General features: G+C 36.8%; 1 protein-coding gene across 1 annotated transcript in view; it reads left to right on the top strand.

Annotated features, from left to right (window-relative positions):
• The window catches only part of RASGRF2 (Ras protein specific guanine nucleotide releasing factor 2), a 90,329-nt gene that overhangs the window by 10,409 nt on the left and 66,660 nt on the right, over nt 1–13,260 (top strand). The window contains exons 3-9 of the mRNA XM_026070466.1: nt 2,411–2,558; nt 3,182–3,271; nt 5,027–5,280; nt 6,401–6,480; nt 6,932–7,125; nt 8,778–8,887; nt 10,897–11,015. Of these exons, the coding sequence (XP_025926251.1) occupies nt 2,411–2,558; nt 3,182–3,271; nt 5,027–5,280; nt 6,401–6,480; nt 6,932–7,125; nt 8,778–8,887; nt 10,897–11,015 (995 nt within the window). The remainder of the gene's footprint in view (nt 1–2,410; nt 2,559–3,181; nt 3,272–5,026; nt 5,281–6,400; nt 6,481–6,931; nt 7,126–8,777; nt 8,888–10,896; nt 11,016–13,260) is intronic.

Below are 13,260 nucleotides of genomic sequence, written 5' to 3'. Positions count from 1 at the left end.
GGACCAAATGCACCCTGAGCAAGTTTGCAGATGATACAAAATTGGGGGGAGTGGCTAATACACTTGATGGTTGTGCTGCCATTCAGAGGGACCTTGACAGGCTGGAGAAATGGGCAGAGAGGAACCTCAAGAAGTTCAATAAAGGGAAATGCAAAGTTCTGCACCTGGGGAGGAAAACCCGCAGGCATAGTGCAGCCTGTGGCTGGAAAAAAACCCAGGCATTAGTGCAACCTGGGGCTGGAAAGCAGTTTTAAAGAAAAGGATGTGGGGGTCCTGGTGGACACCAAGTTGAACATGGGCCAACAATACGCCCTCCTGGCAAAGAAGGCCAGTGGTATCCTGGGCTGCATTAGGAAGAGCATTGCCAGCAGACTGAGAGAGGTGATCCTTCCCCTCTACTCAGCCCTGGTGAGGCCACACCTGGAGTGCTGGGTCCAGTTCTGGGCTCCCCAGGACATGAGAAACATGGATGTACTGGAGTAAGTCCAGCGAAGGGCCACAGAGATGAAGGCTGAGGGGGGATCTGATCAGTGTTTATAAATATGTGAAGGGAGGGTGTAAAGAAGATGGGGTCAGACTCTTCTCAGTGGTGCCCAGTGACAGGACAAGAAGCACAAACTGAAACACAGGAAATTCCATCTGAACATAAGGAAACACCTCTTCACTGTGAGTGAGGGTGGTTGAACACTGAAACTGGCTGCCCAGAGAGGTTGTGAAGTCTCTGTTCTTGGAAATGCTCAAAACCCAACTGGGCAGGGTTCTGGGCAGCCTGCTTTAGCTGACCCTTCTTGTGCAGGGGGGTAACCAGAGGTCCCTTCCAACCCCAACTATTATGTGATTCTGTGAATTCATAAATACTGAGGATGAAAGGGGCTGTTGGAAGTGTTGCAATTGCTTTAAGCAGAAAGATGGAAACCCACCAAGCCTGATTTCAGCCCATAAGTATGGGAATATGGAGCGGGAGATCATGCACTGAAATACTTGGTACATGCCATTCTTTTCCACCAGAGAATCAGATTCTGGCAATCTTAAATCTTCGTTAGGATTTCCTTCTCTTTTACTCTTCTTCAAATCATGTGTGTTCAAACAAAGTTCTTGCAATTTGATCACAGCCAGGTCTTGAAGTCTTGCAGCAAGAACATCTTTACTCCCTAAAATTTGGAGAGCTGGAATGTAACTGCTGTGTGTGCACTGGACCAGGGCAGAGAAGAGGTCAAAATCAAGACAGACTAAGAATATAAATCTTTGAAAATGAACAAGTATAATAGCCAAAAATTTTGGGGCCCAGTTTCATAATTTTTTAATGTATGGAGCTGGTAATGCTCTGCCTGTTTAGAAAGAAGTGGGGCAGGCCCTTTTAATTTAAGATTTAGAGTTGGGTGTCAAAGCTAAGGGAAACTGTTAGATTCATGGATGAACTCTTGAAATAAGCTACAGCACTCCTGTACTCTCTCTGATTCCTCTCTCTTGACAGCACCAAATCTCTACTTTAAATGAATGGGGATCCAGTCGGAGATAAATTGGGGGAAGATTATTCCAAAGTCATGTAATGTTCCTTTTCCTGAGCAAGCAGCAGTTTTGAGAAGAAAAATGGCTAGCCTATTCTCAGTTACTCTAGGTGTACATAGACTTTTTCTGCACATTTAAATTATCCATATGAAAGAGATTGAATTACACAAAAGAACGGTCAGATGAAGATGTTGCATAGGAAGAACTAATTTAAAGATATGATAACCTGAACATTAATGGTCTCCTTTATCTGAAGATGAGTACCATATTTCCAGTATGATGCTCATCACTGCTCTGGTTGTGACACTTAGCTGGACTAGAGATACTGTCCTTTGTAAGGGAAATATGTACGAATGACAAGCTGTCAGCAAAGAGCTAAAAGAAAGGGCTGATAACATAGTTTCTGTTATTAATTAGAATATACAGTTTGAGTAATCTCAAACTGACCTGAACAATAAAATAGGTAATAGAAAACCAAAATAACAGTGTTGATGGTTAGGATGGGGATTCTTCCATAAAGAGATCTGACAGCTACAGAGTGTTAGAAATAGTTCTGATTAAGAGTCAGATGTTGGTAAAAAGAGGAAAAAAATGCAGCCCTTAATGAAAAATAAATAAATAAGATTGAATGAATAAAGTTTTCAGCTTAACCTGAGAATAAATAAAATAAATGATCAGTGCTTTGGGATGGGGCAATTCTTGTGTCTAAAAAGAGAATGTTGAACACTCTATAGGTTTGGATGATTTATGATAAAGCTATTCATCATATATTAAGGAAAACACAATTTTGAAAATTTCTTTTACTTGTCATTGGTGTAATGTTTATTCTGTCAGTATCTCATAAGAGGATATGGAAGTCAACATTTGCTATTTTTGCTAGCTTAAATGTTTTTCATTGCAGTTACTCAGATATTCTGATTGAAAGGGAGGTGTTAATGCAGAAGTACATTCATCTCGTCCAGATTGTGGAGACCGAAAAGATTGCAGCCAATCAGCTTCGACATCAACTTGAAGATCAAGACACAGAAATTGAAAGACTTAAATCTGAGGTATGTGACACAGTCATCAGGCAGGCATTGAATTCTAATGTTTTTCTGTCTATATTGCAATCATTGTCTATATTGCTGTAATATTTGTGAAAATAACAGAACCCAGCAATAAAAGCTGTAATAGTCCTCCTAGGAACACTTGGCCAAATGGTTTTCTTAGAAGTATTGGTGACTGTTCAGCTTATTGGATTACATCACTGTCAGAGAATTTAAGATGGCACATTACTTTGTAATGTGGATACAACTGATTGTATTATTTCCTACCTGTCTTCACACATGGAGTTTAAAGCATTTGTTTCATCCTTGACACACAGTCTTTGGTTATGACAGTATTGTGGACTATTTCATTGAATGTTAAAAATTTTGTTAAAAGTCCTGACCTGTTAGGGTACGAAAGGCACACTTCGTTTTGAGAGGAGAAACAGCTCTGTTCTTGTTCTTCCTCCATCTGTATTAAGATCCTTGTTGGTTTGGAGAGAACTGTGTTCATGCCTCTGTGCTTGTCATTCCATGCAGCTTTAATGGACTCTAAGAGCCTTCAAAGAAGGAGATGTTATTTATGTTTGTTCTATAACTGTTTCATCAACTTGAAAAAGCATTTAATGAATTGTTATTTTTGTCAGATTATAGCTCTCAATAAAACAAAAGAAAGAATGCGACCTTATCAAGGCAACCAGGAAGATGAAGATCCAGATATTAAAAAAATTAAAAAGGTAAACYTGCCATATTCTGTGCCTGAAAGGAGAAAGGTGGGACAGGAGAAGTACTAGTATATTTTAGTTTGTTGAATTTTGTCTTCAATTATCGTTCCATTAAGTACACTCAAATATCAAGATTCCTTTTGCCCTATCCCTGTTTAAACCACTTAAATTGCATCAGCTTTGTATGTTTCAGTGGCATATTTATCCTGTGGTATATTTGGTATTTAAATATTCATCTTTACTTGCAATGTATATATTCATTTTTTTAATAAAGCTTGCACATTGCCTTCAATTGCTTGGAAACATTGAAACTAAGCCATGGACTATTTCCTGTGGGAATCAAGGGTATAGTGACTTTATTCTCTTTTCTTATAAAAATGCTTATAAAGATATAAGAGAATGACTTACATCCCATCACTGTGGCTGGAATACAAATATTGAAAATGCAGAGAGTAGTATTATTTTAGGTTGTCTTTTAGTCTGTTTGATGATGATTGTTCTAGGATTCTATGGCCAGTGTTTGTAATAATAGGGAAAGAACCTAATCTGTACTGTATTTACATGTGCAATTTTGGTAATGTTGCTTAGGACTGGAGATAACCACCCTCCAGAACTGTGCCCATAGCTAGCCCCTACAAATCCTAATGAACGGGCATAAATGGAACTCTTGCTTCAAGATGTGGTCCCATCCTCATAGTGCTAAAGCTCTTCAATTACATAATAGCCTCTATGTTATGTGAATTTAGTTTCAGTCACGTTTTCTGGGTGGCACTGTCTGACTGTGGGTCACTCCTGAGCTGGTACTCTTGTGGGAATTTTCCTTTTCATATAAATAGAATGTTGTAATAGAAGCCAGAAACATCTCCTTTTAGTACAAGGAGAGTTCTGCTTCTGTGTATAATTTGTTGCATTCTGTATCTTGAGAGTTGTGATCATTTGGGCCCATTTTTAAAGTTGTTTATTTAGAATAATATGTTACCAGCGAGATTTTGCATTTCTCTTTCAAGATGAATGATTTGCACATCACAAATAGGGCAAAGACATACTGAACTTTTCTGTGACCAGAAGTAGACCCTTCCTGTAATCTTTAATCCACTTGTAACTCAAATGGATATTACACTTGAGTACATTTTTCTATTGCATAGAGACACCTTTTAAGAAGAGCAAAAATCTGTCTTTTCTGAAAAATAGTATTGCTGGTCTAGGTCACTGATGTTAAGCAGCGTAGCTCTAAATACATGTGCTAAATGATACCTCTAAAGAACAGAAAGCAAACTGAGCTTAACAGCTATTTCAGAATTATGTCAGTACTGATATCAAAAAAAGCCTTGAGATGTCATATGTGAGAACTTGACACAATAAGTTGGGGAGGGGGGTTAGAAGATGAGAAATGTTTAATGGGAAGTAAAAGGAGTTAAAAAAAATAGCATTGTGTGCACAACAGTTGTGCTGTCAGGGAGAATATGTACAAAGATACAACATTTGAGTTTGAAGTAAGAGGGATCTTGATATGTATGTCTTTCCATCCTCTTTTCTGGCAGCAAATATTAGCAAGTGCTTGTGGAGCTTCTGTTAATAAATAGAAATCTGAAAAAAAAATGCAGGCAACAATTATGGAGAAATAATCTTTTAGAGGATACTGGGCAGCAAGCATTGTTTTTTAATAAATACATTTCATTTAAAAGGTTATTTCCACAACGAAAAGCTTGTCATAAATCATGTAATATATTTTTTTCTCATTCTTCATTTCTGTTTGGTCCATTTTAGGTTCAGAGCTTTATGCGGGGCTGGTTATGTAGAAGAAAATGGAAGTCTATTGTCCAAGATTATATTTGTTCTCCCCACGCAGAAAGTATGAGAAAAAGGAACCAGATAGTTTTTAACATGGTTGAGGCTGAATCTGAATATGTGCATCAACTTTATGTTCTTGTGAACTGTTTTCTGAGGCCCTTAAGAATGGCTGCAAGTTCAAAGAAGCCACCTATCCGTCATGATGATGTTAGTAGCATTTTCCTCAACAGGTATCTTGTTTTTTGTTTACTTTTGTCTTTTTTTTCCTGCTCCTTCCCATTTTGCTTTAATTTACAGTAGTAAAGTTTGGCACCTGCTTTTTTTATTCTGACGTAACTGATTATCACTGAGGTAAACCATGTTTCCTTGGGTAAAAGGCAAGGTGCAGTCTGTGATGCTGTTCAAAGCCAGTTTTTGCATCTTTACATTCTGTTTCTTCCTTTGCTATAGGAGGGAAAGGACAAATTATGCCTCATAGGGCAGTTCTCAAATTTACTGTCATCTTTTCTATTTCCTCTTCTCTTAAGAGAGCAAAATTGGACTTARTGGCCTCATATGATCTTGATAAGACCCCGTGGATGAATATGCCAAATTTTCTTCTTATATCTGCCTAAGGAACCCCCTTCTCTCTCTTGCTTCTCTTTTCACATCTTTCAAATAAGGATGGTTCTTTGCATTACACACCCAAATCCTATTGTAATGTTTATGTAAAAATGCAGACTTCTGGAATTCTATATAGGATTGGTCATGTCTGCCCCAAACTTCTAGGAAAAAAATACTTTCCTTCAATTATGAAAGAGGTTTCCCTTTCATAATAACTCATTAAGATTGCTGTACTCTTGATGGTTTCACTTACAACTAAATGTCTCAAATGCTGTTTCTGTTGACTTCATGAGATAAAGTACAGTATTAAGGTTCATGTTATAGAATAGTATAAGCTGCATTCAAATCTTCAAGAGCAGCCAGTGAGAATACAGATGACAACCACTGACTGAGGTTTCTGCACCTTATTGATCCTCTTAAACAACTGAATGTATTGTCAAGGATATTTTTGGAACACATTTGGTGAACTGTGGAACATATTATTTAATAGATGCTTTTATTTAAAAGAATTGAATGGTTAGAATATATTTATACACCAAATGCTATATATTTTCTAAGATGCTATGCTAAAAATTTAAACAATACAGTCAAATAGAAGCATTGATTTCCATAATAATGAGTATCTTCTGTTTTTTCTAGCAAAGTGCAAAATGTATTAATAACCAGAAGGGATGTTTCTCAGTGAATTATTAATTAGAAAATAAAACTTGAATTGTCCTTTTGTTTGTTTAAATACTTGTTTTTCAGTGAAACAATCATGTTTCTTCATGAAATATTTCACCAAGGTTTAAAAGCAAGAATAGCTAATTGGCCTACCTTAATTTTAGGTAAGTTACTGTAATTTCTCTGCTGGTACTACTTTCATATTTATTTTGCAATTACAGTGATTTTTAGTTTTTAAAGACATTGTTCATTTTGAATGGAACTCATTTCGAGAACTAACACCATGTCATGTTGTATAGTGGGCATTCCATGTTGGCAGTAATATGGCTCTCTTTAAATCCATGTATGAAAATACCTTTGGGTTAGCTTTTGCCCTAAGCTTCACCTAGGCATGGGCCCTGAATTTTCAGTGGTATTATCTGACTACCACCTAATCAGAATAATGATGTTTTGTCAGGTAAAAGAACCAAGTTTAATGTTTCTAAAATCTCAGTATAATGGAAGCAGAACAGATTATAATAATTTACTTCCATAGAACGTAGTAGTTTTTTAAAAGAGATATTTCAAGAGATGGGTAGCTGGGAAAAAAAAAAAGCATTTCTTGACTTTTTCTAGCTGACTTATTTGACATTCTGCTGCCAATGCTGAACATATATCAAGAATTTGTTCGGAATCATCAGTATAGTCTGCAAGTACTGGCAAACTGTAAGCAAAACAGAGATTTTGACAAACTCTTGAAGCAATATGAAGCCAACCCAGCATGTGAGGGGCGAATGCTGGAAACTTTCCTTACTTACCCCATGTTTCAGGTAGTCTCTGTAAATTTTTTGTGACCATTTATTTTTAATGTTCAGTTGAATTGTTTTGTGTTACTGAAATTATGATTGATTGGAGATGCTGCTTGCTTAATTAAAAATACTCTCATTAAGATTAACTTAGTTTTTCATTTATTTCATGTTTATCTCTTTGTTCATACCCAGGGGTAGGTGGCTTCTATAGCAACTCTTTTCCCCTGTCCAAAATACAGGGAGACACTTGTAAATTTATGTCGGGCGGTGGGGGGGAACGACGACTCTTTATCTGTAGAGACCTTTTCTCCCACTACACTGATTCAGCTCTATTCAGAATCTTGCATATGTTCAAGGGGAATGTGGGATGAGGACTTGTGCCAAAACAAAAAAAGAAAGAAAAGCTGAAAAACAAATTTTCTACTTCTGATCTGCTCCAGGAATATGAAGCAATCTAGGATACTAATGTACCTGATGTAGCAAGTTAGAGCAGCCACAGGCTTTTTGCTGGGAATATGCTTTGGAACCTTCCTCCTGCCCTGTTCTCCAGCGACCTGGTTTGAGGGATTTAGAAATAAAAATTTTATTGAAAGAGATTTTAAAAACTTTATTATCCTTTTGGTATTTTCTCTTGATCTGATTGGATTAATTGTTTTCAGCTCTTTTAACAGGTTTGTGAAACACTGGTCTGATGATTTTGTGGCTTTTACATTTGGCATAGTAATTTACTCATCAGGACAATGGTGAACCCTCCTCAGTTTGTTCACTTAATGCCAAACCACGTGTAGCCAATAAAAAGGGCTTCTTGACACTTCTGTTTGTGCTAGTTAGCCATATTAACCTGAGTGACCTTTACCGTCTGCAGCAATACATTTGCTCAGCTTTGAGCTTGTGTTTTGTAAAGCTTTTGGATGTTTTGGTTGAGCTGAAAAAAGATCATGTGATCTTTAGAAGGTGGAGAGAAAGTCCTCCTCATATATGGTGGAACTTTTCATTGCTCATGATTTTTGACTTCAGCATAATAAGAAGGCACGTCTCCATTTCCTAAATAGCTTTGACTCTGTATGGATAAGTTATTGTATGTTATAGAATACTGCAGTATCATGTGATTCTGTTCAACAGCTGTGAGATTGCTTTGAGTGGTAATAAATGGAGCAGGGTCCTTGTGCTGCCACTTGGCAATTAATAATCAGATAGTGCTTATTTTTTAATGTCCAGAAGTACAATGCGAGTTTTACGCATATACAAACAGGTCAGCTGGCATTTTCAAAGTCACAAGAAATCTAGATGCGTGTCTCCTGTTAAAATTGAGGGAAGGTATATGTTGATCTCCAAGAAAGTCTTGAAAATTTTCTCTATGGCACTTAGATAGCAGCATGAAACAATGAAACTTAATAACATAATTGTGACTGCCTCTGATCTGATCTGATCTTTTTCTTAAAATGTGATAAATAGAACCTTCATGAAACTGAAAACATGCATATGCAGTCTCTATCACAGAAAAGTTCAGTATTTTTGACAGTAGTTATATCTAGAATATATTTATCAATTTAACTGTTGTTATCCTTTTAAAAAAGACTGTGAATCTTTTTTGACCAGGATAAAAGAAAATGAGAGATATTGTAATTATTGCTTAAAATGATTTGCTGATGCTGTATCTAATTTGTTTTAAGATCCCTAGATATATTATAACACTTCATGAACTTCTGGCTCACACACCACATGAACATGTTGAGCGAAAAAGCCTTGAATTTGCTAAATCTAAACTAGAAGAACTTTCAAGGTAAGATTTTCTCCCTTTTGTATGATAATCTTGTATCAAAGGATCTGAAATGAAAAAAAACATTGTTTTGGTTTGTTCCCCCCCCCTTTTTTTTTTAAGAATGACCTTATCCTTTAAAAAGAAGAACAAAACCAAACTGAAACAAACAAAATGAAAGAATAAGACAAACACTAACATTTTGGCTCATCTGTGTCATTCCCCCCCCCACCCCCCAACATAAATTTACAAGTGTCTCCCTGTATTTTGGACAGGGGAAAAGAGTTGCTATAGAAACCACCTACCCCTGGGTATGAGCAAAGCAGTTTTCTTTAAATAGAGAAATATTTTTATTCCCACAGTTTAAAAAAAGGAAAAAGGGCATTTCTGATACCCCATGACAACAAGAGGCAGTCAGGATCTAGAACAGTACTCAGTTGTTAATCTGTGATATAGTTCACATGCATTAATGAAATAATTGATTTTCACATATACTTTAAATAATGGTAAATACATAGGCGCTAAAGATCCTGGTAACCCCCACTGTTTATATATATTTTCAAAATTGGTGCTACCTGTAGAAACCTGCGAAATGAATTTCTTTCCTGAACTTCYAGACCCTTCTCAGACTTTCCCTGTGTCAGGCCAGGAATAAATTTGTTCATTATCTCTATGAAACACAGCTTTCTGCTGTGAGCAAAGAAATGCTGCACAAACTCTAAAATTATGACATTTGTCTTGAATTTCTGAAGTATTGATACTTCACCAAAGAAGTACTTGTAAAATGTATTGTAAGAGAGTGATTGCTTTATAGCTTTTGTTAATTGGATGCTCTTGACTGCTAAGTTTTCTTTTGCTGTTCAGTTGAGGTAGCTATGGGCACTACCCATTGATTTGGAGCTTATTATTTTTCCCTTTTCTGTCCTGCTCTATCTTTTCCACAGGCAGCTTTCTGAGTCATATACAGGTCATGATCTGCCACTTCTTCAAGCTCTAGCGTCTCAAAGAGTTGGGCAGGTGATACCTCTTAGAGATGTGTCTCCTTCTGATTCCTTCAGTGTCTAGCAAGTTCTTTCCTGTTCTGAGGCCATTTGAACTAGAGAAGAAGTCTCCTTTCCATTCAGGCAAAGCACGCAATTTCCTTTGGCTAGGGTTATGTGCCCAAGCAGCTTTGGCTCTGCTTCATCTCATCAGTCAGAGTTGATTGATCCTCCTCTGCTCACAAGGCAGGTGGTATAGACCATGAGAATAAAAACTTTGTGTTTCATTTCCATCCCTTTAATGTAGTTCTGGGGGAAGAGGAACATTCAGATCCTGCAGTCTGGCCCCAGTTCAGGAAAATATAGATCATGACAACATGTAAACCTCTCTGTTGAGTTCATCCATGAAAAAAATCTATATTTCTCTGTGTAAGGGGAGGATGCCTATGAAAAGAAGTGGAAGAAAGTAAGAGATGAGCCGTTGAGGCTGTGATTGTTATATAGGAAGTGATGAGGAAGAGAATGGTACATTCAGATGTAAACTGAAGCAGAACAGAGTGGGAACTTAAAATCAAGGGCAGGGACTCTAAAATGTAATGTAACTATTACAAAGAGCTAGGAAACACTTCCAGTTTTGTGGTAAACTAATCTGATTAATGGTCAAGAAGGACTGTTCTAGTAGCTGTAAAGAACTTTCAGTTTGGTGGCATCTATCAGATTTGTCCAGGAAAAGCATAAAACCAAGTCTGACAAAATTGGTTCCACTGGTGGAAATTAAGTAGTTAAGATGGCAAGAATGATTTGAAAGGGGAAAAAAAAAAAAAAAGCTTGTAAAACTTTTTGATTGTATCAAGAACTACTTTGATTCYTTTTGGCTGGCCAGAAACTTGTTCTAAAATAATCATGTGCTGCAATATATCTGTTTTGTAGCAGGTGCTAAAGGATATTACCTATCTATGTCTACAGAGTATGGGCAGAAGTGAACAATAGACACAAACAAGTGCAAGATACATTTCAGGGAATTTAAAGTCCATCTTGTATTGTGTCTGACAGGGTGATGCATGATGAAGTGAGTGACACAGAAAACATCCGGAAGAATCTAGCCATAGAAAGAATGATAGTAGAAGGCTGTGATATATTACTAGATACCAGCCAGACTTTTATACGCCAAGGTAAGACATTCTTCTTTAAAGCTAGCTATATAATAATGAAAAATTACATTAAAAATGGCAGGGTTCATGTTGGCATCATTAGGAAGATTATACCACTGGGCACAGCTAACATTTAAGACTCCTTGTCCATGAACGATAAGTCCCAAAATACCCCTGATGACAATTAATTTTGGCCTATAGTTGAGCTCCACTTCTGTGCTGGTTTTTTTTAGGGGCCATGAAAAACAGCAGCACAATAATAGTAAAGCACCCACGGGACAGTAATGTACTATTGTCTGGACTGTCATCTTCAGTGGAACAGAAATTACCTACAGCTCCACAGAGAACAGGACTGCCTGCCCAGTTAACATTGCAATCCCAGTTCAGGCCAACATTTGGGCAAAAGCTTAGGAGAAGCTTGAAGCTTTCTCAAGTGGTAGTGATTGGAAGGAAAGAAAACAGCTGTCAATTGTTCCCATTTTCCTCTGTGCTTTGGGGAAGTCTCAAAATGCTACCATTGATGGTGCTGGAATAGATATTATATGCTATGTTTTGAATATCTGAGCATATTCACTATTTCTCTTTGGAGATGCATTTTTGGGCTTCAGCAGAAGTTAGGATGGATAGAAAAAGCGCTCCTGCAAAAAGTCATGAAGAAAAGGCATCCTCTTCTGCCAGAAATGTAGAACCACTTGTAATATAATACAGTTAGCAAAAAGAGAAAGGAAGAGGCATACAGTATTTTTTTTTCTATTCTTGTTTTTGGAAACATTTTTCCACTGAAGTTTATGTATTTGATGGAATTTGTTGTTAAATTCCACAAAATTATGATGAAATGACTTTCCGTTTAAAATGAATGTCACCTTTTACCGAGTAAATGTAATATCAGGTTGCAGTACTTATCTAGTGGTGAAACAACCTTAACCTTAATGGTAAAACAGAAAAAGTGAAAACCTGGGAAAACTTGGTAACGGAAGCTTATTTTTCCTGCATTTATGTAAGAATTTACTTCTGAATCTTTTGTAACAAGTTAGTAGATTTGTATGCAGTGTCTACAGATATGTAGCGTAGGGTTTTGGCTTGTAGGTGCAACCTTCTTTGTGGCTGAAAAGTGTTAGATGTATTTAGAGAAGGTTGGGAATGTAATTTAAGTGCAGCCATTCATGAGGCCTTTTGTAGACTAAGTATGATAATGTCAGCAGAACATATGCTATTTGAATACAGCCACATGCAAAGTGGATCATTTAGTAGATTTTGTATACATTTTGAAATCTATTCTGTGATGTTTCTGTAGTCATGTGCCCAGAACAACTACAAAGCATTCCATAACTTCCAAGATTGTTGTACAATGGTCACATTTAAATTACTTGATTCTTTGTTAAATTGTTTGTTGTAAGTGAGGTATGTGAAAAGATATGAAAGTGGCTTCAAGAAAACTACGAAACTGTTGTGCAGGTTATTGTGTTGTATCCATGGCCAAAAAATTAGTGGGCTGTAATTCTCCTCGACTGACTTGTACCGTGCAATTTAACTACACAGTAGACATTTTTTTCAATATGATTATAATATTTTGGATTTATATATTTGTTGTTTTATTTTTTTTCTTAAAATAGGCTAGTATAATTTGTCTCTATACCTAGAGGTTCGTCAATAAAACTATTACTTTTTCTTTGGAAAGCAGTCTTAATAAGACTTACTGTTGGGGCGTTTCAGTTAGATCAAGTCAAATCCACAGTTTAAGTAAATGAAATTTATATTTGCTTCTGGAGAACCACATACTATCAAAGGACACTGGACAAGGCTTTATACTGTGGAAGCTTGTATCACAGTTTATCTTTTGGAACATCCATTGCATATGAAAATCTGAATTGCAGAAATCTGAACTGAGCCAATAAAATAATATCAAGCCCATTTTCCTCTCCTCTAACCCCTTCTCCTCCCACTTGTCTGTAGGGTCACTTACTTTAAGAGTGATGTTCCTCTCCTCTGATTTTAATTAGGCTCCTATTCTTCATGTTGATCAGTGTGGATTGGTACAGGAAACCTCTTTGCGGCACATAAAATGAGAGAAGTCCATTTACCTTTGTTCAGGCCTTTTTCTATCAAGATTAATTTCAACCTTGGCATGTTACATATGTTATATACTTTATTTTGCGAAGAAGAGATTGATTCTGTGATTTTGCTATGGATCTTGAGACCGTAGGAACTGTCTGTGGCAGTGCTCTGCAATGTAACTGTRGATCCCCCTTCAGATTTGCTGGGGTTT

This window comes from Apteryx rowi, unplaced genomic scaffold (assembly GCF_003343035.1).
Source record: "Apteryx rowi isolate R43461 unplaced genomic scaffold, aptRow1 scaffold_310, whole genome shotgun sequence".
Classification (NCBI taxonomy): domain Eukaryota; kingdom Metazoa; phylum Chordata; class Aves; order Apterygiformes; family Apterygidae; genus Apteryx; species Apteryx rowi.
The sequence above is the reverse complement of the archived record's forward strand: the minus strand, read 5'-3'. Positions and strand labels throughout refer to the sequence as shown.